This window comes from Strix uralensis, chromosome 11, assembly GCF_047716275.1.
Source record: "Strix uralensis isolate ZFMK-TIS-50842 chromosome 11, bStrUra1, whole genome shotgun sequence".
NCBI lineage: Eukaryota > Metazoa > Chordata > Aves > Strigiformes > Strigidae > Strix > Strix uralensis.
Genome location: NC_133982.1, coordinates 21619501 through 21647101, shown reverse-complemented (window position 1 = coordinate 21647101; position 27601 = coordinate 21619501). Strand labels below are relative to the sequence as shown.

General features: G+C 37.5%; 2 protein-coding genes across 6 annotated transcripts; both read left to right on the top strand.

Moving 5' to 3' along the window:
• The first annotated feature begins 12322 nt into the window (after nucleotides 1–12322).
• AFG2B (AFG2 AAA ATPase homolog B) lies at nucleotides 12323–20417 on the top strand. Of its 3 annotated transcripts, none has more exons than XM_074880899.1 (8): nucleotides 12323–13485; nucleotides 14551–14736; nucleotides 16081–16239; nucleotides 16756–16965; nucleotides 17452–17598; nucleotides 18476–18610; nucleotides 19275–19400; nucleotides 20072–20417. In XM_074880899.1, exons 1-8 carry the CDS (start codon nucleotides 12409–12411, stop codon nucleotides 20222–20224), a joined length of 2193 nt encoding a protein of 730 aa, XP_074737000.1. In that variant the 5' UTR covers nucleotides 12323–12408; the 3' UTR covers nucleotides 20225–20417. The 3 variants fall into 3 exon arrangements, with proteins under 3 accessions (XP_074737000.1, XP_074736999.1, XP_074736997.1); XM_074880898.1 differs by having other exon boundaries at nucleotides 17371–17598; nucleotides 18476–18580; XM_074880896.1 differs by having other exon boundaries at nucleotides 12324–13485; nucleotides 17371–17598.
• Nucleotides 20418–22236: 1819 nt separating this feature from the next.
• On the top strand, nucleotides 22237–27298 carry C11H15orf48 (chromosome 11 C15orf48 homolog). Of its 3 annotated transcripts, none has more exons than XM_074880697.1 (6): nucleotides 22237–22347; nucleotides 22456–22516; nucleotides 22823–22911; nucleotides 23694–23754; nucleotides 24422–24513; nucleotides 27153–27298. In XM_074880697.1, exons 2-5 carry the CDS (start codon nucleotides 22475–22477, stop codon nucleotides 24488–24490), a joined length of 261 nt encoding a protein of 86 aa, XP_074736798.1. In that variant the 5' UTR covers nucleotides 22237–22347; nucleotides 22456–22474; the 3' UTR covers nucleotides 24491–24513; nucleotides 27153–27298. The 3 variants fall into 3 exon arrangements, with proteins under 3 accessions (XP_074736798.1, XP_074736796.1, XP_074736795.1); XM_074880695.1 differs by lacking the exon at nucleotides 27153–27298 and adding an exon at nucleotides 25622–26203; XM_074880694.1 differs by lacking the exon at nucleotides 27153–27298 and having other exon boundaries at nucleotides 24422–26203.
• Nucleotides 27299–27601: the final 303 nt, after the last annotated feature.

The following is a 27601-nucleotide window of genomic DNA, read 5'->3' as shown; positions in this document are numbered from 1 at the left end:
GAACACTTTGAGTGACCACCTTAAGGCAACATCATGTGAATAAACAAGATGTTCTCTTTAAATGTGCTGTACACTGTACTGTATAACCTGCATCTGACAGAACTAGAGCACTATAGATGCAGAGAATTGCCATCTTAGAAAAAGATGTCATTTTTTCACAATACCATGGTGACATTAACTCTCTGGGAAAGTTAATGAAAAGTTATGCTGAACCTAGATTAGACTGGACTAGGTTTGGCCAAGGGCCACCCACTGCTACCTTTCAGCTAAGGTTACAGTAAGACACTAAAGTATCTGTCCCTACCCTAAAAATCAAGGCAAGAGTAGGCTGCTCATGAAATCAAATGATTGCTATTAGACAGGGTTTACAAGGTTTCTTGGGGAGTATCACTAAGTAGTAAGAATTCATTGTGTGGCCTCAAGAAAATCCAGGTCTGTCACTTATGTACTAATTGTAGGTGCTATGAACATCATCTCTAAATGCTAGACTCCTCCTGCATTCAGAAAAATAACTATTTGTTCTTTGTAAGTAAACAAAAGTACACCTAAGCAACACCAATTCTAACCAAAAGTAATGTAGAAGTCTAGCTAACAGCTGTATTTTGAAACACATACCAGTGCATCTGGACTTTTTATTCCTAACAGTGTTTAAGTTGTCCTGTCATCAACAAGCATTTGCCTAGCTCTCTCAGTTTCCACCGGGAAATTTTAACAAAGGAAATTGCTACAGATTTTGGAATTTTATGTCTCCTGGTACTACCGCTTCACCCTTTAAATACAGTTCTATCCTTTTTCCAAATCAATACTGATACCAGGCTGCTTCTAAGCAACCAAGTTTGTATATACTAGTTGACTTTTGCTACATATAACAGCATTTGAAAAAACTGTTGTCACATCCCCAAAGATTATGAAGGAGGAAACAGAGTACAGCAAGCAACAGATGCTTTCATCAAAACAGAAGAATATTTAAGACAAACATAGTACACAGCCTGAGAAACCAAACATGACCAGTTCTCATTAAGATTGACAATTTCAAGCAATTTTTAAGAAGTGCAGCATTCAGACATTACTTATCTCACCTGGTTCATCATTTTTCTGCAGTGCTCTTTGAACAAGTCATAAAACATTAACATTTCATAAAACAATGTTTCTGAAGTATCATAGAGTATAACTGTTTGAACATGCTGCATCATGTCCCCAGAGTGGTATGTTAAACAGTAGAAAGTTGTAAACCTTTATTTTCAATTTTTAGTTTAAATTATTTCGTAGATAATATCCCAGCCAGAGATTCAGTCTCTTGAAGCCCATACAAAGGATTTTTAAAACAAGAAAAACCATACCAAGTTTATAACTATTGAGACTGTTGGTTTATTTTTCAGTAGGAAGAATTCTATTAGACAAGACAACAATGTTATGACTTCATAAGAGTATTCAAATCCTAGCTTTGGACATCTTAAGATCTGATGCTGAATTTTTCAAGTGATCTCTTGTTTTGGATCAGATCAAAACTACAAAGAGAATATCCTGAGGTTTGGATCATTTAGTTTCGTATCTTAGACTTAAAACCATTTCTGCTATTTGGACAGTAATGGACCTGTGCATCTGAATACCTCAGAATCACTATAAAGAACCACTTCATATAGTTCACAACAGCTGAATTAAGTCAAATGGATTATTTCAGCATCTGCTAGTACTCATGCTTTAAAGCTTTTACAGCAAGTATATTTTGCAATTTAACAGCAATAATGTCTGTATGAAACACTAAGGAAACATAGCCAGCACAGATTACACCAACTTCAGTAAGAAAAGTAAATGGCAAAGACGCAAATTGCTGCTACTTGGTATTTGACTTTAAAGTGAAAAAGCAATACTTCTCATCAAGGAAAATATCAGTATATATCCATCCACCTACACAGCTGGAAACACAAATGGAAACAAAGACATTAAAGATAGAGCAGCATAAGCAATAATTTAATCGCTTTCCATCCAGGCCCAGTCTACTGAACTTCACAGCACATCTAGAAGTATGACATAGTCATCATTTGTGTGATTCTTCAAACTCATCTTGTTAAAAAGAAAACTAGATATCCCAACTTCCAGAGTCAGACCTAGCAGAAGCTAAGGAAGTCAGCCACTCAAAATTCTTGCTACAGTCTTCTTTCATTACTGTTTATTACAGCACTTAAATGACATTACTTAACTGCCAGCATTTGAAAGTCAGTATGTTTTAAAAGAACACTCCATTCTCTGAAATATTTTGTATTGTAATATTTTCTGAGGAAAATGGAGAGAATGGAACTCTTCTAACAGTGTTGAAATCATTCCCACTTCCACTGTAAGTCATAACAGTCTCACATCAGTAAGCTCAAAGGTTGAGGTGAGAAGTAAAAGAGATGACTCATTCCAAAAGCATTAAAAATTTTAAAACAGCAGTAAGAGAAGACAACACGTCTTGAAAACAGAAAGGTAAAAACACAGACACAGAAGTGAAAATTCATACAAGCCTAGAATAATTAATTTTAAGGGATGATGACAAGGGAAAAAAGGCTGATATTTGGGCATGACTATATTCCAAGATCTTTGTTTTAGAAAAAAGGAATACTGAAAGCATAACACTCCTTCCAAAGGCAGAGGGTAAAACTATTCTACTACTCAAAGATGATTGCTCCTACCAGCAGTTGAATTGACTGTCTCTCCAAAGTGTGTCAAAAATTTCTCTTCAGCTAAAGCACAAGAGATGTGCATAAAAGTGGATAAAACATACAGCTATTCTGGTACATAACAACCTGATAATATCTGTAGAATCATTCACACTCCTAAATAATACACACATCACTGTGAGGACAGAAAAGTTGCAGTTTTTTGTTTGAAGAATTCCTGCTTCCCCCTTTATACTGTCTTTTCTACTTTATACTATCCTTAGGAAACTTATTCCAAGATTCTTGACCTTTCTTTGCTGTCTTGGTCCCTTTCTACTTTGACTGTTATTTGTTCTTTTTTAAAGAGCACAGATGACTTCTATTAATACTGTAATGTATTTGATGCCTGAAATACAATTGGTATAGCAGAAAAAAACAAATACATTGTACTCAGTTCAGAACGATAGTATAACTAACAGAATTCAAGATTTACCACCGCATGTGGTATATCTGTATCAAATTACTGGTACTAAGATGAAGTCCGATTTTCCAACATAATCAGCATTTCTTCGGTAATGCCAAGACCTTGGTTGTCTCAGGAGGTTGAAGGTGCTCATGCACCTCCCACAGTTACATTGCTTGGGGGGTTTTTATGTATTTCTTTCTAAACAGCATGCTTAATTCTCTTCCTGCAGTGAGCAACTGTGGCCTCGTTTCTGTAAGTATGCACAGCAGCAATGCCAGCTTAATAAATTCTCATTTCCAACTCTTTTGATAATAGGCTACTGCAAGCTGTGAATTAATATAACTACCTTTAATCTGCTGTGGTTGTGACCAAGTATACTTAATACAAAAATAAACACTTATAAAACTAAATCATAGTATTACTCCCCTAGAAATCTCATCCTTCTTCTACAAGAAAGAAGTAGAAAACATATGAAGAAAGTTAAGTTTAATCTTACTCAGTTTAGAACCATTCTAACAGATGTTTTAATACGTTCCTGTATGAACCACTAAAACAAGAATGAGGGAAGCAATTTGTAACTGAATTTCCAGGCAATGACAGAATAAATATTTTTCCTAGCAGTACATTTCTGTGATATTGTGATCCTTAAACTGATCAGAATCTACATTAGCATTGTCAGACAGCATACTGTTTTATAAAAGAAACCAGCTTACCCATTTTTAATGCAAATATATACCAGCAATAAGATTAACTGCTTACCATCTAGTAACTGAAACTTGAGACACAGTATTTGTTTACCCTATAGAGAAATAACTTATGGGAAAGAAGCTCCCTAGAAATTTCTTCTCTACAAGGCATTACTGTATCAAGTTAATTTTCACAGAAGCAGACTGACAATCTGCATAAGTGAAAAATAAAGGCCTTAGAAAATTTTCCATGTAATGGATTATAGCACCATTTTTCTGTTTCAGAATTTCAGACAATGAAAGATATTCTTAATAACACTTCAAACATTAGAAACTATAAATTCAACTGACCTATGGTGTTTGGACATATAATCATCGTTTTAATACTATTAAATTTATGTTTTACCCTTGCTAAAATTTATTACAAATTAATTACTTGGCACAAATAACTTTTAAGAGTAACAAAAACAGTTTTGTAGAACTTCACATGCAGTCAAATTCAAAAAGTAAAATCTGTTACACACATGAGCACAGAACTTGCCCGTGTTCCAGAACCTATAGAGGCCAGAAATATAATAAAGCGGTTCAAAGAGAGAATTGGCTGATTTGTAAAGGGTAGTTCCATCCAGGGTTTAACAAAAACTATGATCTAGATGCAACTTCTGATCATGCCCATTACACAATAACACTCCCTTCCAAGAAAGGAATTATTTTTTAATGCTTTGTTTCTTGAACTTTTCCTAAACATCTGTAAAAAAGCATAAATAAAACACTATAGGACTGATATGACGATATTATCATGCTTTGTAAGGACACTGCACATTAAGGAAATCACACAAGTTTCAGTGCATCTCCAAAACAAGTAATAACCTTTAATTTTTTTGTGTTTAGAGTGCGTTTGCTTCCTTACTTTAAAAATGCAATAAAATATCCTGCATTCCGTTCAGTGATATAATCAATTACTTTTAAGCAGAAACTACTACCCCCTTGCTGTCTGAAGCTGTTTCTCTGACAAGCACCACAGAACTAATAAGTAGTATTGGAGAGACTACCTTTCCCAAGTATGCAATGAAAATGTGGTAACAAGACTCACTATTAATATTACAGTTTAAACAAATACATTCACCAATTAAACAAGTGTTCAAAATAAAACCTCAGATTAAAAAAAACTTCTTCTATATAAACCATCTATAGAGCTGGTCAGACATTACTACAAAAATATACTTACTGAATGGAAAGTATTCCATAAAAAATCATGATTTTCACAAAACTTCAGCCTCAGACAACAAGGACCATAACTAAACCACAACTACCTCCCAAACCAGGCACATCTACAATATAGCTCAGGCCAACACAGAGCAAAGGTCCAAGCCTGGGCTTAAATAGAGCTCTGGGTTCATGGGCAGAAGTGGGGGTGGAGGCCCCAGGTGAGACTGGTCAGGGTAATTAAGGCCTGTCAGGGCACTCTGAGCCCTGACAGGTTTTAGGAACAAAAACAAAGGAAACAAAAGGAAACCCACAGAAGGCTTTCTAACATAATTAACCACTGAGCTTCCCTTCCTAAAAGCAGTTTCCCATGCTAACACAACTGGATTCATTGCTAATGCATTTATCTAATTCTACTGTCTCCAAAGAAAATGGATTTCAAATTTCATAAAAATACTTCAAATAAGGACAAGAGATTGTTTTCCTTACAGCACTGAACCCAAATATAAAAAGCGATTATCAGGAGCCAAAGGTATACTGACTAGTAGATTAAGCAAAGCAAATACCTGAAAAAATGACAACCTGAGTGCAGGTGATTCCAGTTAGGGTAATACAGGTGTTTCACATACAACTCATTCTTAATTACTCTAATTACTTTCTGATTCAGTACTTTTTCTTTGTGCTATCACTATATTACAAATATTTGTTTGCAGATCAATGTATTTTACAGATCTACTATCAACAAAAATTGTAAATTACATGATCTTACCTGAAGTTTTCAAGTTAAGACTCAATCATATATATAGTCCTGCTCTAAAAATCAGTCTGAATGAGAGTCTGACATGAATACTCTATAGATGAGTGAAGAAGTGATACAATTGTTCTGAAGAAAGCAATATGACCTATCATAAAACCTGAAAAAGGAAAAAAAGAAAATCTATCTATCTGAACCAGAGGAAAGAAAAGAGAGAAAAAAGTACAATACATAGCTGTGGCATGGAGGAAGGAAAGTTTAAAAAAAGTCTTAAACATTTTTCAAGCTAAGTTCTGTGTGGGAAAACATCTACTTAACAACTAGCTTCATACACAAGTACTTAAAGTTTTGCTCTTGCTCAACCAGCTCTTCAAAGCAGGCATGGCAAGGATTCCTAGACAGCTTGGGGAGAATCCTTAGATGGTTCTGGGTACATTCATGGAATGTAGGAATGTTCCTACAAGGTACAGAGACAATTCCCAGGAATTCTTCTAGAAAGCACAGGGGGGATTCCTGGATGCACCTGGAACATTCCTAGAAAGTATAAGCAACATGCCGGATCACCAGACAGATTCCTAGGATACACTCAGGAAATCCCTAGAAAGCAGAAGAAAAAATAGAATATTCCTAGAAAGCACTGGCAGAAATCCCTACAAAGCAAGGAGGGGAAACTTCCAGAAAGCACCAAGAAAATTCCTATCAAGCCGAAGGAGAATTCCTGAAAATTGTTTAAAAGCACAAGGGAAATTCCTGAAATTCTTAGAAACCACAGTGGGAACTCCTTGAAAGTGTTGGGGAAAATTCCTAGAAAACAGCAAGACAATTCTATATAAACTGTACATTGATCTGTATACCTGCGATGTGAGATTTCCTAAGAGGGAAAATGCTAACACAAAACACGTACCTAAAATCTTGTATGCCTGAAACCAATTCTTTGTATATAATTCTTTGCATAATTTAAGAAACAAGCATGTGATGCTTTAAGAATGTGTCTTTAAAAAGAGAAAACTGAGAACGGTGGTCAGAACTAGGCAGTCAGAATAAGTATGCATGACACTTCCTCTCTCATACACTCCCAGTTTCCAACAATTTCAGCTTGCAGAAGTTTCTGACACCAATGGGAGTGTGGCTGTTCAGCAATCCCCTACGAGCTCTCTTCTCACACAAATGTCCTCAACCCTGAGAACTCCCATGAACAGCAGCATCCTTTTGTAAGTACTTGTCCAGTCTCCCCTTGCACCTACATACAATTTTGCATCCACAGCATCCTTCAGTGCAGTTCTACAGATCTACTACCCATCATATGATTGATTACCTCTTTTTCTTTGTTTTGGACACAAGTCTGAGTATCATCAGTTGTTCTGGCATTGGAAGAGACCCTTAAAACAGGCATTTCCTGTTCAAATTACTATTTTGCAAATCTCTTGCATAGCCACCTCAAAGTTTTCTTTCTGTGTTGAGGGGGCACAGCCTACTTGTAATCATTCCTTGCACTGAAGCCATTCCATACCTTTGATCATTCTTGCTGACATCTCTGAACCTTTACCAGTTCTGATACAGATTTCTGGGGAGAGGAGATAAAAAGTACACACAATATCCAATGTACAGGTGAACCACAAACTTACACAGTGGGACTGAGATAGTTTTTGTTCTGTTCACTGTTCCTTTTTCTCTTAATGCTAACATTTGATTTCCTTTTTGCACATCAAGCACTGAGCTGACATTTTCATGGAATCATCTATCCTGCTGCTGTAAAAGTGACCCTTCCCTTTGTGCATCAGTTCACATTTATGTATACTGAATTTCTTCTGCCATTTTACTGCTAAGTCCCTCAGTCTTGTAAAGTCCTTCTGTAATCCCACAGTCTGCTCTCATTCCTATATTGAATACCACACAAGGACCTCACTATTCCCTATCCAAAATAAGATCTAGTGAACCGCTTCATTATATGTTATGCTGAAACAGATAACTAAGCATCTCTAAGCAGTAATCAAAAGATGCTAAAGACAAATATCGACAAATTGATAAATGTGTCTTGCTGAAGTATCTGCTGCTGTGCATTTTACCCCTCTTGGACAGGCTATCACCCCAAAGAAGTGTCAAGACAATGCACTGTGCCTCAAGTCACTCCCAAGAAAATGTAGTGTCTTAGCATAAAATAATTTCCATGGCAACATAATCTAAGACAACTGAGTTTCCACTGGAAGACTTCAGGTGCAGGCACACATTTTTTTCTGATGCATCTGCAGTGACGGCAGTAACTTTCAGCTGAGATGCAGCATGAATGTTATCTAAGGTGCAGTAATTTCACCATAGCTTTCTGGTAGCAGGCAGAGATTTTCCACACTCTTCCTTGAGAAATGTAGGGCCTAACCTCACATGCCTTGCACATCCAAAATCCTACTAACTGCAGTGGGAACTATTTCCCTGTAAAGATACAAGACTGGATGTTCATTAGAAAATTAAGTAAACACATTGAGGGTGGCCCTCCCACGAAGACATACAAAAGCTCTTTCCACTCCTTTTCTAAGCATGTCTTTACAATTTATCTATGAAGTTTTGTTATAACAGATCCTGGTGTTTGAAATGTGCAATATCTAGCATAATACAGCATTTATAGTCACAGAACCTCCACAAATACTAAAATCCTGCTCTAAAGTATATACATGCCCTCTACCCACTTTGAGCTATCTTTACTTGATTAATAGACACATTATCAAATCCATTTACTATTAAAAAAAACCTATGTTAAAGACACTGTTAATTTTACTGTTTTAAATAAAAATTTCACTTCTGATAGTAGATATAGTCAAACTTACCAGCAATATAATCAGCTTAATATCTTCTTTATTTTGTATGCAGGGAATTATTGTAACAAGACACAGTTACTTTTATTTTGTGAGTTATAATAATTGGGAATTTTGAACATATTCTGCCAAAACTCAATACGTACTTACAAAAGAAAAACAGAAATATTATTCTTTCTTTTTAGAGTATTATTAGAGTATTATACATTCGCCTTATAAGAAGTTAATCTGGCCCACTAAATATGAAAGCAAAGAATAAAAGAACATTCTTCCTCAGAAATAAAGAGCAACAAACCCAACATGAAAAAAACTGAAACAGTAATGAACCTGAAAATTATCTGAACACTCACTGTGCTGGTTTTTCAGTTTCATGTTAGAAACAGAGTGAAGATAATGCTGGACAATATTTGATTTCTCCAAAAACTGATGACTACTCCCTTCAAATTATCAGATCTGAAAGGAGAAATACAGCCATTCTTGAAGATCAGCTGCCACCTAGTGAATGGTAAGAAAACTGTTTAAAACACTATTTTTATTTTTTTGACAGTTTAAACTAGAATAACTAGAACAGCAATAAGGAATACCTTATTGCTGTTTTGTCACTGTTAATTTTGGGGTCTGTAAATTATTGAGGAGCGTGACTATTAAAAGGTATGCATTCCAAAGCAGATCAATGTCCCTCAAAGATGTTTTTATTAAAATATATATATAAGGTTTGATCACACACTTTTCTCAAAAAAAGCCAATCCTACACATTTGCCAAAAGTCATGTTAGTGTTTTTTGGGCACCACTTTATTATACTGAAAAGAACTGAACTATCAATGTCTTATGTAAAATATTCAGTATTACAACAATATATCAGAGTTAAAAATCAAAGAAGTTTAAGTTAAAATTCACTAACTGAGATGTGCTCATCAAGCAACATTATGTTGAACACCAAGCGTGTTATTGTTATATTGTATATTTTACACTAACTAATTTACAGATAAGTAGAATAAAACCAAAAATGTTAGCAGCGTGGAACAACACTGTCAAATTAACTATTCTTATGTAAGACTACTGTGTTTCATGAATTAGTACTTCATTCCCGTTTCACATTTTCGTGAAACAAGAAGTATTCCATTCATATTTCAGAAATTATTATTGGTAGATACCTGCCAAGCAGGCTGGTGACTTTGTCTTATTTTTCCCCTAAACCATCACCTGCATTTCTACAATCAATGTGATGACACAAGCTGGAATGGCCACCAAAAGAGGTCACAGCCCTCCCTCCTATTCCAGCTGCCCGTTTCAAGCCATTCTTTGCACTGACATAAACATTTGCATGGCAGTGCAATGAACAAAATCAAACTTTAGTGCCAGTTAACTAACTCACCAAGAAAAAAAAATAGTACTACACCAAACAGCTCATCATCTTTGCCATACTGATGCTTTTCTTATTAAAAGGAAAGACAGGAATTGCATGGTGCAGCTGACAAAGGGTGGAACCCCCTCTTTTACTGTCTAAACTGATCTGGGAACTATGATAAACAGAAGGCAGGAAGGAAAAGAGAGTGTTGCTGTGCTATTTATCCCATTATATTTATGCAAATCTGTATCAAAGAAAATTTAAAATTGGAAAAATAGATGGATTACTGCAAAGCACCTCTTCCATGCATTTGTCATTAAAAACATCAGCAAGACCTAAACTTGCCCTCACTAAAGCCAACAGAAGCTCGAATCAATAATTCTAACAATGATTATTTGGAATTCTTTGTCACTCAAGATTAGATTTGCAGGTGTTTTCCTTCTCATAAGAAATCAGGTTTTCCAGATGTTACAATAAGTCTGTTACAAAGAACAACTATATATGAATATAAACCACAGAGCTTATTTCAAATATGTACTTTTCCATACTTTTCTTTCCTAAACACGACTTTTTAAAACCAAGCAGAGGGTCTACCACTTAGTTTGGAACTCTGAAACACAAATCTGTCATTTTAAACACTGTATGTTTTTTGTTTAATCGAGTACATACTCGAGGGCACTCATGTTTATGAGAACCTTTGACGGAAAGAAATAAAACAAGAGAACGTGTTTATAAGACATTGGCTTGAAAATACATTCTCCTTCTTGGAATGAAAGTTCCTTATAATCTTTTGTCTGTACATTCTCTGGGCAGACATTAGTCTGTCCCACACTAAATACCTAATAAATCTGCATATTCCATATAAGCATATTCTATAAAAGCATTTGCATACATGTGCAGTACAAAAACGTGCTATGAAAAGAAACATTAAGTAGATATCCAGGAGAAAAGAAACAGAAAATAAACACTGAAAGGAGAAAATGTGGTCATGAATAGAAAGGAAATAGAACATAGGCTCTTTTGCACATAATTAGGCATAAAGAGAAGGCTTGCTGGTTTTCAGCACTACACCTTCTGAGTTCCTACTCAGCATTTAAAATCAGCTGAACTGGCTCTGTTAACACTGTGTGCTTTTGTTCATATGGCTTACTAAAATTTTTTGTGTACAGCCCTCAGTAAGCAATGTGATTAAGCAGGACACCATTAAAAGATTTCCTTATGCTTCCCCTCCAGAGGCCTTCAAAATGCAGGCTGGACAGTTCGTAGTCATGCTCTAAAACACCCTCTCTGTGTTTCCTGTGAACATAACTACGACTGACTGGTGCCCTGTATTTGAGATCCCAATTCTTGTATGTATGTGGCCTCAAATGAAGTCTGTATGCATTCAGTACCTGTGTAATTTTACTTACAATGAAGCTACTCAGAAGAATAAAATTATGCACATACTATATTTTGACGATCATGATTTTATCTTGTTTCCCACAATGCTGACAGATCTCCTGAGAGGTTTTCTAAAAGTACTGCATAATTCACAGCACAATTTAAGAAGGCGGTAGACCAAAAAATTATACAAGTAATTTTTTTTAAACGCTGAGCATTTGTCAAAGCAACATAGTACTACAGTTTTACCAACTGTTGAATAAATATCTGTGTCCTAATTACTTGTATCAGCAGCTTCTCAAGTCAACTGTGTGGCTCCTCACTTGTTTTTCTTAACCAGCACCTTAAGTTGACTCAACCCCAACCAACTGCTGGAAAAGGTGCTACCCTGAGTCAAGGGAAGCACTGACAGGGGACACGGGAAAGAGGAAGCCCAACTCCTGGGAACATGTTTAAGAAACATTAACCCGACAACTGGGAGGTGCTGAGAAGACGAAGCGAGGGAGACGAAGCGAGGGAGACGAAGCGAGGGAGACGAAGCGAGGGAGACGAAGCGAGGGAGACGAAGCGAGGGAGACGAAGCGAGGGAGACGAAGCGAGGGAGACGAAGCGAGGGAGACGAAGCGAGGGAGACGAAGCGAGGGAGACGAAGCGAGCCCCGCCAAGACAGCTTTGTGGAGAACAAGCCGAGTGGCAGCGAGAAGGGAGATCAATCCACTTAGTCTGTGGGAAGAGGGTATCAGAGGTCGAGAGAGCGCTCGCAGCAGGGCAGCCCGTCCCTAGCAGCCAGCCTTTACCTCACGGGCAGCCTTTGCCAGCCCTCCCAAAAGCAGCGCCCTCCGCGGCGGCGGAGGCGGGCACATGAGGGAGGGCGGTGCCGTGCCCCGCCCCGCCCCGCCCCGCCCCGCCCCGCGCGCTGCCTCCCACTGCGCGTGCTCGGCGGTGGCGCCTGCGCGGCGGGGCCGTATGGCGGGAGCTGCCCCGCGCGGTTAGCGGTGGGGGCTGGCGGAGCGGGCGGCCTGCGGGAGGGCGAGGCGGGGTGAGTAAGGGGCTGGACGGGGCCGCGCAGAGGAGGGGGGTTGTTGCTCTCCCCCGCGGAGGAAGCGCCGCGCAAGACCGCGATGGAGGCGGCAGCCTTAAAGCTGCTCCCCCTGGACCCGGGAGATGAGGGCACCCAGAGGTGCAGGATAGGGCCTGCCGCCCTGTCCTTCCTGGGGGCCAGGATCGGCGCCCCGCTGAGGATCTCGCTGCCTACCGGCTGCTGCTTGTGCACGGCGTGGCCCAGGCACGATTTGGCGGACGGGTACCTGCAGGTGGATCTGACCTGCAGAACCGCGGGGGTGACTGTGAGGGACCTGGCGGGCCTCACGCTGAATGTCGGCCAGCTGGAGCTTCTGGCGTATCGCCAGTTAAAAAAGGCGACTGTGAAAGTGGTCCTTAAGAGCTCTGCACTGAAAAAGTCAACTTCCAGAGCAGTGTTGCAGGAGACAATCAGAGAACTACTAAGGAATGTTTATGTTTCACTTCATTACATTGTTACTGTTGCCCCAAATCTCGAAAATCCCGTGGTGCATGTTGAAATACTGTCTGTAGACCCTTCGGTGGATGAAGCTGGACTGATAACCCCACAAACAAGCATAAAAATTAAGGAGGTGGTCACTTTTGAATGGTACAGGCATTTATCTGAAGACGCTGCAAAAACTTCAATTGCAGGACTAGATGATGTGGGAAAGTCTTTGAAAGAAATTATTGATCTGCCTTTCCGCTTTCCAAAAACTTTTAAGAAGCTAGGGCTTTCTGTCCCTAACGGAGTGCTATTAATAGGGCCCCCAGGTGTAGGGAAAACTCTTCTTGTAAAGGCAGTAGCAAAAGAAGTGGGTGCGTATCTGCTTTGCATCAGTGGCCCAGCCCTCTATGGTTCAAGACCAGGAGAAGGTGAAGAGAATTTGCGAAGAGTCTTTGAAAAGGGCAGAGACATGTCATATGAAGGCCCAACCATTCTCTTTATTGATGAAGTTGACTCTTTATGTCCAAAGCGAGGAAGTTCAAACAATGCTCCTGAAGATCGTATTGTTGCTCAGTTGCTAACACTTCTGGACGGTGTAGGTAGTGAGGGTAAGATGGTCATTATAGCAGCAACAAACAGGCCTGATGCCTTAGACCCTGCCCTGAGAAGACCTGGCAGATTTGACAGAGAGGTAAGCAAACCCGTTATTCATACACTCTCTTTTTTCTTTCCTTTTTGAGGTGGAGCAGGGGGCAGTTAATAAAGTTGGGTTTGGGTTTTTTTTAATGTCTACTAATCATGTTTCGTAGTGGGATTCTACAGGCTTGAGACATGTCCTGTTTCTTTAGCTTGCTGCAGCTTGGGTAAGGTAGGGAGCACATTTTACTCAGGATACCAAGAGCTCCAAATATTTGAAAACAGACAAGGGGACTCTTTATTCTTCTTTATAATAAAGACATGGACCCGTTCTTGAGGGTGTTCTTTTGCTTACAGATGCTTAGCATTACAGACACAGATTTTCCTCATTTAAAATCCAGGTTGAAGGTTTATGTATCTCTCCTTAAAAGTTTGTTGTGACAGAGAACTAGTAACCTGTTGTATCAAAAATTATATTCAGATTTCAGTAACAGAGGCTAGGTCTACTCTGGAAAACTTCTGCTAGCCTAATGGTCAAAAGAGTTATGCAACACACAATGCTTTTGGTTGCATTGTTTATTTTGCTGGCTAAATGCACTCCTGGGTCATCCAGTTTAGTCAAGTTCTTTAATACTTTCACAATTATAATTTTAATTGTTTTACAGGATTTATAGATTGTTGAAATGCATTTTATGGTGGCATTTTACCAGGGTTTTAATAATATATGAATGTTTATCTAACTGATTTTTTTCTTTTGGATTAATCTAATGCAGTCCTTGTGATGCAAGGAAATTATTATTTCAGTGTTGTGTCTTATGTTGAAATGACCTTAAGATAGGACTTGATGGACACTAGCTGACAGTGTCTTATGAACAACTGTTTATACAAACACTCTTCGCTTAGAAAGTAAGTATAAATGTCTTTAAAATACATTTAAATATTTGTCATTTGTATAGTGCTGCTAATAAGTTTCTTGTAAAATTCTTTAGTTGCAGTAAAAGTATGTATAAATCTTCAGTAAGCAGTATAAAGCAGAGACAAAGTTGCTTGCTTACGTCTATAAAATAAGAGGAATATAGAAAAATATCTACTTACAATTTGTTTATTGTATTTGGTTTAGGTTATTATTGGGACCCCAACACTTACACAGAGAAGATCCATCCTGCAGTTGCTTACATCTAGTATGCCGATTTCTACAGACGTTGATTTGGTTAAACTGGCAGAAATGACAACTGGGTATGTTGGAGCTGACCTTACAGCACTCTGCAGAGAAGCTGCTATGCAGGCTGTGTTCCGCAGCTCTTTGGTATGATTGCAAATTAGTCAAGAAGAAATTAATGTATGTACCGCCCTTTCCCCATTAATACTCGGCTTTACTTGAAAAGCTCAACAAGTTGAAGAACTCACAAATTAAAATACTGAAAAATATCAAGTGTTTTATAAACATAAATATGCCATTTCACTACTCCTTTCAGTTTTCACCTGAAAAGATTATTTTCTCCTTTCTGGGTGAAAAGCTTTGCCAAAAGTTTTTATCCTCATCCTTATCATCCTTATCTTTTTAGGATTGTGCAAAGCAGAGATTTTAGTCTTTTTTGGCAAACTAAACTATAAAGTCCACCAAAGCTCTCTGAAGCTATCAGCAATTTAGAATTCTACTTCTTAATAATAACTGAAAATTAAAGTTTAGGTTGATACATAAATATGTAAACGCTAGTGATAATATCTATTATCATTTGGGTTGTATGGCTGGATATAATGTTGTAGACACAACATATACAACTCCCCAGTGTGCAGAAATTTAACTTCTTAGCAATTCTCTAATTCCATATCTACAATAACTATTTCTTAATCTTCTTTATTCTGACTTTTACAAAAATTGGGAGATATATGTTTGCTGTGGTTTTTCATCTGGAATGGCTGAGCGGAAATTTAAAGCCATATTTGCAAAATTTCCAGAGTCAGAGCACCTACAGAGAATGGTAGAACCCTCTGTCTTCACTCAGGGGTAGGAAAAAAGAGAGTATCATATTTCTAGAACTTCCATCTTCTCCAGATACCTTACAAATATTGAAAATAATAAAATAATTATAGCCTGGTAACCCAGAAAAAAAATAGATGGACAAATTAAAATAATTAATAAGTAGATGGCCTGCTTGTCTTGAAAACTGCAAACAGCTTTGTAAAATACCTCTTAGTTTTGTTACTGCATCTGTAGTTTAATAATGGTATTTTATAGCCTGTTTGAGATAAAGTGCCTTACTTTCTCCAGTATGTTGTGAAAATGGATGTTAGAATATTTTTATTTGTATTCAAGAGATTCTAGGATTTGGTGTGTAGTAACCCTGAAACTAGCAAACATTTGATTTAGCAGATCACAGTGTAATGGAGCTATAATTTAGGGAAAAGAAACAGTTCTCTCTAAAACATTAATTTCTGTTAAAACTGTTTTTTCCTGTGTAAAAAACTTGCCATTAAAGAGAGTACATTCTACTTTGTGTTATGTCTTTGTGTCTGAAGTGCTTAAGCTTGTTAGGGCAAGAATTTACTTCTTTATCAGTTGCATTTGGCCTGAAATGTGCATAATAATGAAGCATTATAAGTTATTATGTTAAAATATTGTTAATATGCTTTATCTGGGTTTCTTCAGGATTCAGCTGAAACGGTGATTAACATGGCAGATTTCCAAGAAGCTTTTAAAAAAATTCAACCATCCTCTTTTCGAAGTGCAATTGGACTAACAGAGTGTAAACCTGTCACTTGGGAGCAAATTGGTGGTCTTGAAGATGTGAAATTAAAGTTAAAACAGGTAGCGTATAAAACAAATTTAGATAAACAGCTGGTTTGTAATACCCACATCCTCCAAGGTGTTCTGTATGCTGCATTATGGAAATGAATTATTTTGCAAATTACCTGATTATAAATTATATTTTAAACATTTGCTATACTACATTATTACAATGTTTGTGAGTTAGAAATGTTCCAGTCACAAGATATCACCATCAAGCATAGTATCATGGAAAAATAAGCATGTTTGGTGATAGCTGAAAAACACTTAACTTGTAGCCAGATAATTTGTCCGTTCCTCAGTTTGTAGCCAGAGATGGCTCTTGCGTATCATCTCTTGAGGATTGCCTTTTGTTCTGTTTGAGACGGAGAGGAAACTTTAAGAAGGGGAGCATCATATGAAGTAAGACAATATTCTGTGATTTCAAATTAATGTTTGTACCAAGGAGAGGAAATAATGTGCTCAGCAATTTTATTGATTGCCTGTGAACTCTGCTTTTGTTACTAAGAATTTCATCCCTTTTTGATGTATTGACAGAGTATTGAGTGGCCTATGAAATTTCCTCAGGCGTTTGCTAGGATGGGCCTGTCTCATCCGAAGGGTATTCTTCTCTACGGGCCATCAGGGTGTGCCAAAACCACACTGGTGAGGGCTGTGGCCACAAGTTCTCACTGTTCCTTTCTGTCTGTAAGTGGTGCTGACCTTTTCTCACCTTACGTTGGAGATTCAGAGAAAATTTTGTCTCAGGTACAGTTTTTAATTTGTATAAGGTCTCTATTTTTGCTTGATTTTTGTAAAGTACTAGTTAGGCCTAAATTTTGTTATTGAAAAGATTATAGTCAAAGCTCTCATCTGATTGTTAAATAGAAATGGTTTACAGATTCACATTTATATAAACTGAGAATCTAGCCCTAAAATTATACCAGTTTTAAACTTTGAAAGTATTTCTATCCTTTTGTTTTCAGTTCACTTAAGAATTTAAATAAGAAGCAGAATGTAATAGTAAACATAAGCCAGAACAGCTCTTGTGAATCTTTATGAAGGTATCTTTAAAGTTAAGTAATTAAAATACAGAGTATATGTAAATAGGAGTTTTCACCTTATGTGATAGCATGTATGCAATGATGTTTTACTTTATTAATATTTTAAAAGGTTTTTCGCCAAGCAAGAGCAAATACTCCAGCAATAATATTCCTAGATGAGATTGATTCTATCTTGGGATCTCGATCACAGGGCCGAAGTGGCCATGGTGTCTCAGAGCGGGTTCTTTCTGTTCTTCTCAATGAGTTGGATGGGATTGGGCTGAAAGTCACAGAAAGAAGAGGAAGCAAACTACAGCTTGAGGGTCAATGTCAAGAACAAAGTGATGAGGAAAGAAAGGTATTTATGTTCCTTTTTCCATATAGGAAGAATGATAAATGCTGTACAGTTGTTCCAGAAATTTTAGTTGTTGGCATTCACACTTCTTAAACTTAAAATCCTCAAGCTTAAAAATATGCAAGATGCTTTTCTACTGTGTCATAATTTCTAGTTTTTAGAAAATACCATATATAGGCTGCTAACTGTTTTTACATACACCGTTCCTCAATGAGACTTTGTTTTTTGAACAAAATACCTACACTGGCTAATGAGCATTACTAGTTGGTGTTTATCTTTGGTCACAAAAATCCTCTTGCTTGACACTAAGGTAATTTTTTAGACTTTGTGCTCTTTTTACTATTATACAGTTCCTTCCTGAACTTACTTTTTATAAGCATTTCCCATACTTTATTTCCAGTGCATTGTCATACGTACTTGCTACAAAACCAGTACAGTTATGATCAGTTACTTACTTAAATGAAAACTTGCATCTGGACTTTTCAGTGAATTGTTTACAATATTTAATATTTAGATTTTCTGCAGTTAAATTTCAGTCTTCGTATTATGATACTCTCTGGGGGAAAATTGAGGAAAACACTTTCAGAATTGTAGAATACTGAATTTTTGCTTATAAATTTGTTACAAATTGGCCAAATAAAAGTCTGTACTTATTTTCAAGGCAGATACTAACTATATTTCTTCCTTGTCATCTGATCTGACCTGCACCGAGGCATTTTTTACCTCAAGATCAAAAGAAATATTAGTATTGAAAATAACTACATGTAAAGATACATCACCTTTTCACCCTTCCCCTTTTCTCATTAGTAGTTAACTCATATCTTTAGATAATACCTATCAACCGTGTTGCACTAATTTATTGATATCATCTCTTACTCAGCTAGAGTTTCAGGAAACTTTGAACAAAGATTTCATGGTAGTTGCTGCAACAAATAGACCAGATATGTTGGATGATGCCTTATTGCGTCCTGGAAGGCTTGACAAGGTGATCTATATTCCACCTCCAGATCTGAAGGTGATGTATTACAAATTCATATGTGGCTGTAAATGGAGAGATATTAATTGCCAGCATACTTTAAGAGCAAAGGGGGCATATTCCTGTAATATATTTAACAACTGATGGATGATTCACTGAAGATCAGTCACCAAACTCAATGAAGAAGCTTAAAAAGGAGTAACTGCATTTGTTATTTAAACAGCAGTAACATTTAACCAGTGTATGTAGTTACACTATTGCATATAGAAAATTGACAATATCTGTAATAATTCTGTATTTACAAAATCAAGGTGCAATTTAGGAAGTACCATAACAAGTTGTCTGTCCTTGCTTCAAATCATTCTTGTGCCCTGTTCCCAAGGGTAATGTAGCTGCTTGTCCTGAGCTTCCCAAAAAAAAAGATTTGACCCAAAGCAGGCCAAATATGAACTCTTCAGTCTAAAATACTGTGTTTATATTGGGTAATGAGTAACTGTGAATAGCAGAGTTTTAATATATGAGGTAACCATAAGAGTAAGTATTATCTCCATTAGTAGCACTTTATTCACGCTTCCACCAAAAACATGTGGTTTTGGTACTCTTTGGGATTTTCCTTAGTTCTAATTTCAAATTCGGTACTGCTTTGGAGAGGGATTAATTATTGGCTTGTTTGTTTTCTTGTATAATATGCACCAATTTACAGGGAAGGCTTTCCATTTTGAAAATCTGCACAGAAAAAATTCCATTAGATACTGATGTGTCATTACAAGATGTGGCAGTCCTAACAGACCTCTTCTCTGGAGCTGATATTGAAAATCTGTGCAAGGAGGTAAGAAATATTCATGGTTAATCTGTGAAGTAAACAGTAAATGAAACCTTTCAGTGAAAAGAGACCTAACTCATAGATGTTGCCAAGCCATCTGTACTATGGATTCTTTCACAGTTTGTGATGGAAATAGAAAGAGAATGGGTAAAACTGAAGAACTGAACAAGGGTTAATTCTTTAACCCTTTATTCTCATTTGTTTTTTTTTCTGTGATAATTTACTAGAAATTAAGGACCTGTACTACCCTTTGCTTCACATGGCCCTTTCTAATCCAAGCTCCCATCTAGATGAATTGTGTTCTGTGTACTGCAAGCAACTGCAGCATTTTTAGCTGAAATTAGGATGTACTGTCAAGACTAGAGAGAAAAAAAATTGAGAGGGGAAATCTGTAAGTGTTTGAGATAAGTTGTATAAAAGAGAGAAGACTAGGAAGAAAATCCATATATAGAAGTGATCAAGGATCTGTTGTCTAATCCAGACAAAAAAGTGAATGAAAAAGTTACAGTAATCTTATTGGATGTTTATTGTTAAATAACCATAAATTATATAATGCTGTTTTCAGATGCTTTACTTAAAATTCTGTTTCATGTAAAATATTTTAGAATACTTGCAATAACTTCTTTGCAACTTAAAACATAAGCACTTCAAGTTGTTTCTTTTTTTTTCTTTTAAAGGCTGCTTTGTTGGCACTGCAAGAGAATGGACTTGAAGCAACTGCTGTAAAACACGAGCATTTTGTAAAATCGTTGAAGACTGTAAAACCATCCTTAAACATAAAAGACTTGGAGTTTTATGAAAAATTTTATAATCAAGAATTATCCTCTTGAATCAAAAAGGAGTGATGTAGCATAGGTATTTTTAAATATATTACAAAGATTTTGCAATGGCTTACATCTTTCCTGCTTCTTAATACTGTACTTACTGTAGTTTTCAGTGTGTATGAAACACAGTAAAATTTCGCTTGTGAAAAATCTGTGATTTCAGTAATGGAGAATAAAATCTTTTTTTGCTTTGTCTAGGTTTCCATCTGAGGAAACGAGTCATTGAGATACTTAGATAAAGCACTGTGGAACAGCTTAGTGTTACTGTAGATTTCCTACTTTTCAGTACAAACACTGGCACAATAAGAATATTTAATTTAAAATGTGTTGTGAAGTCTCCAAAGGATAGTGAATACTTGAAAAATAGAAAAGCTTTCAGAATGTTAAATAGGAGGAAGTAAGTCCCATATCATATGAAAATATGAAACGTTAAGGTGTTTTATATATGCATTATCTACAGACTTGCTTTCTTACAAGCAGATTACAGAATATAGTGGCAGTGAAAAGTTTGTCAGTGTTTAATACCCTCTTGTAAATTTGGGAGCCTGGGTTCTTTGGCATAATTTTAGATCAGTTATTGCTTACTGTACAAACATTTGGATTGAGTTAGCAGATACTAATCGTCTGTAATTGATTCAAACTATAATAATTTCTTCTTTAGGGAAGGGAGTTTGCTTTATAACCATTTCTGCAGAATTCTTTTCCCCACCCAACCATTCTTTGTCAATGTATTTTGGTAGGTTGTCTTCTATAATACATAGATATGTCAAAGGAAACTGTTACTACATGTATGTAAGCGTGCATTTTAACTCACCAGGGTAGGAAGTTTTTAATTATTTTTTCCTTTTCCCCATGAAAATGCTTGTAAACAAAATACTCCACTGTCAAAAATAGTTTCTTATTTCAGCTGAGGTTCTTAAGTTATAAACCCATTAACAAATATTTCTTTCCCATAACAGGGACCCTAGGGACCGCACTGCAGTGTGGTTTACAGTGAGATGGATCATGAAAGGAAGTTCCAAGGCAGTTGGTGACTGCGGAGGGCAAAGGGGAGTAGTAGAAGCTGTTGTAACTTAGGAAAGGGTTCAGATATAAACGACTGTCCTACAGCTTGGTGGCTCTGATCACCATTTCCTAAGGAAGGACCATCCTGCTGCTTTATTGCTGGCAACAAGTAGGCCAGTGCCAGTGAACTTCCTAAAGTTTTCTGAGCAGCAGTGCTGGAGATAAAGTATGAAAACCTTGAAGGTAACTCTCTGTTTTGCTTTCCAGTGTTTGAGAGTGTTGCCTTGGAATTGCCAGATCTGAAAGCTGTTAGGACAGCAAAATGCTGTCGGCTCCTTTGTTTCAAAGATGATGGTGCTTAACTTCTGTACTTGTTCCCTAGAAGGACCATCAGAGCTAATCGTGCCCTGTCATGTCCCCTTCTTGCTCAGGAGCCAGCAGAGCGTGCAGTAAAGGCAACCTCCTCTTACTGCATTCCTGTGGGCAAGAGGGGAAGGGAGAAACAGATTTACAGGGAGGCATCTGCTGGCACCATGCACCTCCAGCCTGCCCCTGGTAGTTTTTCTCAGATGGGGGTGTTGGGAAGTGATGGGAGCTGCCTAACACAGCAGAGTGATGGGAACCTGGGCGTTAAGCTTTGGTTGCAACAAAAGGGGACACGGTGACATCGGGCACCAGTTTTGGTCACTACATGCACCTTGCTGAGCGCTGAGAAGAGGCAGGGCAAGGCCTCGCGTGTGTGCCTGGCTACGCTGTTCTTTAGGCAGCTGCCTGGCGAAGGGGGCAAACGAGGAGACAAAGGAGAAGTGGAGAAGCAAGGTCTGAGTACTGCAGTACAAGAGCGAAGGAGCTGCGGGAAGGGCACCGCCCGCACCGAGGCCGCCTGCGCCTGCCCGACGCGCGCCGCAAGGGGGCGCTGCTCGCCCGCGGGCGGCTTCCCGCGGCGGCCGCTGGGGGGCGCCCTGCCCGCCCGCCTGCCCGCGCGGGGGGCGGACCTCCCGCCTACAGGGTGTGGGGTGCAGGCAGCGTTTACGGCCGTTGCTGGGTGTATATAATGCGGAGGACACGGTCCCCCGGCGCTAGTGCCCGTCGGCAGTGCTGCCGGTCCTTCTCCGCTCTGCCAGGTAACGGAGCCGTCGTGCCCTCTGCCCCGGGGTCGGCGGTCGAGCCCGGGTCCCGCAGTCCGGGGGGTCCCGGCTCGGGGTGCGGTAACAGGGAACCGTTTGTTCCAGGTCCGCAGCCGTAGCGAGGATGAACACGAACTTCTTCCAGATACTAAAAGCAAAAAAAGAAGTAAGTTTGTCCGAGATGTCGGTTCTGTGATAACCCCCCGGCGAGGGGATGCCGGTGGGCTCCAGCAGGTGCGCAGGGGTTCCCATTTACTAACGAGCACCTGACGGGAAATCGTGATAGCGAGGGACGTGTGTAAGTTGAAATTCATGCAAAGTGAGATGGTGTGAATAGTAATACAGAGGTAATATACCTTAACAGGTATATAACTTTAGTTCCTTGTTCCTTGGAACCCTCGCTCTCCCTATTCATGGCTCTGTAGCCATGACACTCGTTCTTCAAGTCTTTTCTCCTTTTTATGTCTTTCAGCTCATTCCCCTGGTTGGAATAGTGTCCTCTGCAGCAGTTGGGGCACTCTTTTTTTCTGCCTATTCCCTATTCAGCAAATCCGATGTGATGTAAGCAAAATACTTATTGCTTGGTATTTACCCTAACTTTTTGTGTTCAGCAGAGGTATTTGACCATCATGTTTTGCAACAACAACAAAATCTATGTGGATTTTCCAGACTACTAGTAACAACTAAGATATCTGCAGACTGTAAATACTGAAGAAATTAATTAATTTGGAACATAGACCAAATTATTTCTTAACTTTTGATTTAATAATTATGGTTTTTCTTTGCCTCAGGTGTAATAGGTTTTAAATGTTCTTACAAAGAATTTTAAATAACCAGATACGTAGATGACATGCAGATATGTTGCAACCAGGCTATTTACTTATATACAAAGAACACCATTTGATAAAATGAACTTACAATAAGTTAATATTTTAATGACTTGGCTAATAATTGGAACTAAGTCCTATACTTTTTAAGCTTTGGGGAATTTTTATATTTACTATAAAGTGATTGGAATAGGCACTTTAGCTGTCAGGGTAAGAATCCCCTTTTTCTGTGTCTTTATTCAGTTTTGATTTTTTAGCTTGCTTCTCTTATGATAACATGTTATACTTGAACAACATTGGCCTGTTTGATACTTTAGAAGCTGCAAATAAAGCAAGCCATCATTGATTCCTACCCAGAATTTAAAACAAAAATGTCCAAACCTGTAAACTTGCATTTCAGGGAGCTACTTACTTGCATGAATAGTTCTACTGACAATAGACTGCTCATATAAGAAAAATGTGTGCAAGATCACACCCTAAAACATAGTACCTGTTTTGTTTTATCTTCTCTTAAAGCATTAACAAGAGTGGCAATCCAGAACCGTGGGAAACTGTTGATCCTAACAAGCCTCAGAAGGTAATTTGTACATGTAATACAGGCAGTGCAAATAGCGTATAGTTCCAACACAATTAATAACTTTAGCTAAATGTGTAAGAACTAGCAAAATATTAATGAGGAAACAAATGTAAAGCTGACACATCTATGTAAAAGTGGAACGAATTGCTTAACTCATTACTTTGTCACGTATCTTCCCTGTATTACTTAATGATAGGGATTCAGCTATTACATTCTAGGTCTGATCCTGAATTTATGGTGTACTTCTGGCTGGTGCTCCCCACCCCCCAACATCCATTTACTCAATTCTATTGATAACAGTGGAAATTTGGAGTATAGAGGAACTGCTGTTTACCCTTGCCTTGTTCCTGAATTACAAAATTGACTAAGAATGTTTCTGAGTACTGCAGCCTGAAGGAAGAAAATCTTAGTTTAGTAGAGCATCTAAGATAAGAAAAAATAAAATTATTTGCATTATTATTTATTTAATAGACAAGTAATTTTGTTCAACACATTATTAAATATGTCATTGGTTGCTATTTTTGCTTATTTCTGAAAGGAAAATATAAAGCTACTCGAAACCCTTCTTCACCAATAAGCTGATGTGTGATATTGGGGGTGGGAGTGGAGTAAATGCTAACTGGGATTTTGCTAATTTCTTTCATATTTTCCTTTGAATTTCTTTCAGCTATTAACAATCCATCAGAAATGGAAACCCATAGAAGAGCTGGAAAATGTCAGAAAGCTTACGAAGTGACAAGTTTCTGTTGCCTCAAAAAGGTACCCTATGAATCTAGTGGAATCACTTCTGCACAAACTTGACTACTGAAATCAGTGTGCGGAAATGCTTCTGCTACATTTTTAGGGTCTCCCTACATTTTTTGGACTCTGGATGAGGAGTTTCATGTTGCTTTAGAAGTTGGCATACAACATCCCCATAGTCCAAAAATCTGTCTCAAATATTCAGCAGGCATTTGATGTCAAATGTTGAATATTCAAATGGTAATTATAGATGGAAAAAGCCTTCACACTTTTTGTAGAATTTTGGTTTTATCAGAATACATTAATTTTGTAATTTTATATAGGTTTTAAATTTTTAGAACATTCCATGTAAATTCCATAAATGGAGATTACCCAAAAGCCCTTATAAATTGGGATTCCTGGTCTCTGTACTGTATTTCAATGCTGTATACAGACCAAATAGTGATCATAGCCAGAGGATGTCTTTGTATGGCAACATATGTGGTCATAAAGTATACTTGCATTTGGTTTCTACTTTAGATGTGATGACAGTTTACATCAAAACTAACGTCCTCCTGCTGATACTAAAACTTACACATGCGCTTACCTTAACCCACGGAGGAGTTTGACAGGTTATTTAAGGCTATATTTGAGACTGCAGAATTAGAACGTAAGAATTAATCATGTCTAAAAGGGAATCGGAAATTAGATCATTTCTATAGTATTTAAGTATTGTTCATGTTTACATTTAGAAAAAGTTACTACAATTAAGAAACTTGAGTTATCCAAAACTGATTACATAGTGTTAATTTCTTTTTTTTTTGCCAAGGTAGTTCATGTGCAAGCTCAAATGTACTGCGCAGTTAATATTTTTAAACATTTCTCTATACGTGCTGTTAGGGACATCTGCTTTAACAAAGAGAAAATAACAGATTAAGATTAGGAATGATCCTGTGAAGAGACAGTTCCTCTTTAAGTATCTGTGTGTTTTCTTATGAATTGGCCAAGGAAAGAATGTAATGGGCAGACCCCCAGTAAATTAATGAGGCAATATATGCATCCAATGGTAGAACAGTCCTTTTATGGATATTTTCTGTATGTGTCCCCTTCCAAGCAGTTTCACAATATATTATACAATTTCTTTTAGAATGGATGTTCTGAATGCATATGACTTTCTGTGAGGAGGAAAGCAAAAGTGAAACAACTGCTAACTGGAAAAAGTCCCCTTAAGTGAGTAATAGCGAAGTGCTTTAGGTAACTCTGCTGCAGCAAAGACAAAGCTTTACTAAAGGTGTCTCTCGAATTTTAAGGGAGCTTGGCTTCAGAAGCTTTATGTTTTCTTCAGATTTATTGATGCTGAGAAAAAAAAGTCAAAATGTTATTTTATCCCATACTTGTGCACAGATGCAACATAAATATTTGTTTATCAAGTAAGGATGACTCAGCAACATTTATGTTTAAGAGTGAGAGGAACTACAAGTCTTCAGAATATGTTCTTAGCTTTCATTTTAAGAAATTACATTACAAGATGATTGGATAGCACACAACCACAAAAATCCAGTGCTCTGAGGAATACAAGTTTTGGGTATTTTACTAGAGAAATATTTTAAAATATTTTCTGTAAGTTATTCTGTATTTCCATATTTTTACTGGACTTTTACTGGACACAAAACAAAAAGTGCTGTGCTCTGACTTGATGCATGAAATAAATGAGTTTTTCTTCAGTAAATCACTTGTATGGTCTGTAAATACTATGACCCAAGTATCTGTCAACATTAGGGGAATAAGTGTAAGTAATTTTTACATAATTTTTGTACTTAACGACTGGTGGTGGTGTCTTCCAGTAGCTCATTAAGCAGTGTGACTGCCATCAGTCACAGGCTGTTGGCTTCTCTCATCCTGTCCTGAAGCATAATAGCTAAGATAATAGAATGTTTTGCTTTGTTAGCCGCTCTTTTTTTTTTTTAAATATAGATTTGTGGGGAGGGTTTTCACATAATGTGAGAAATCAAAATATTTTTCTGCACTTCAGGAAGATTATGAGTATTGTTGAAGTTCTTGGGACAATTTTGTGTGTGCTCAGACTGTCCCTAAAAATATTCTCTATTCTGTGTAGGTGAGGGTTTTTTTCTTCTAAGTAGAGCACACCAAGAGCAATTACTGTATCTCCCCTTGCAACTACTCCACATAAATCTATAAAGAATACACAAATTATTTCATTGTTCGACAGACATCAGAGTTAAGACAGTAGAGGTTTAATTGGCTAAATTTTATGAGCTGACTTTTATGAGAACAATAAGACTTCCACGTCCTGTGTTATGCAAGCCCCATGACTTGTTATTCAATGGACAATTTAGAGGCCATCGAAATAATTTAACAACTTTTCTCCTTCTCTCTATTTTGTCTCCTACTCCATTCTGTCTTGGTTTTAGTTTTGGTTTGGTTGTTTGGGTTTTTTTTAAAAACCAATCACCATCTTTGCTCACCCTGTCTGGTACTTTTCCATTGAACTATATCACTTCCAACTTTCATATTAATTACAAAGTTTTATTAAAATGCCCACCAGCTTGTTAGATTTTTAAGTATAGATTAGAAACCATTACAACTGGTTTTTAATGGCTCTAATCACCATTAGAAATGCATCATTAAAATCTATGATCATGTTTTTCTAACTGCAGGTGACAAGTGGTCTATTTCTAAACAACTTTCTGGAAGAAGATTGCTTTCTGCAGTATACATACAATAATTTATTACTAATTTTTGTTATTACAATAGTACTTACAGGCCTTAACCACAGATCTTGTATCATTGTGGTTACCCAAAAGCAGTGTGGTGTTTTTCATTTGGTTGTCTTTGCATATGATAGCCCCGGTGACAGCATTTCTCTACGTGATGTCCCCTACCCCTGTATTTCTCTACTGCAAGATGCTACTAGTATAGTACTGTACTATCTAGTTACTTCATTGGTGCGTGTGGTTTCTGTAGAAAATAGTAACTTACAGAGGAGCTTGATGCAATCATTGGAGGAAATTGTTCATCCTGTGGTTGTCATCTGTCTCAGTGTGGAGGGTTGTTGTCCCTAGGACTAGCTGTAGAAAACAAACAAGAGTAATGGGAATGATTCACT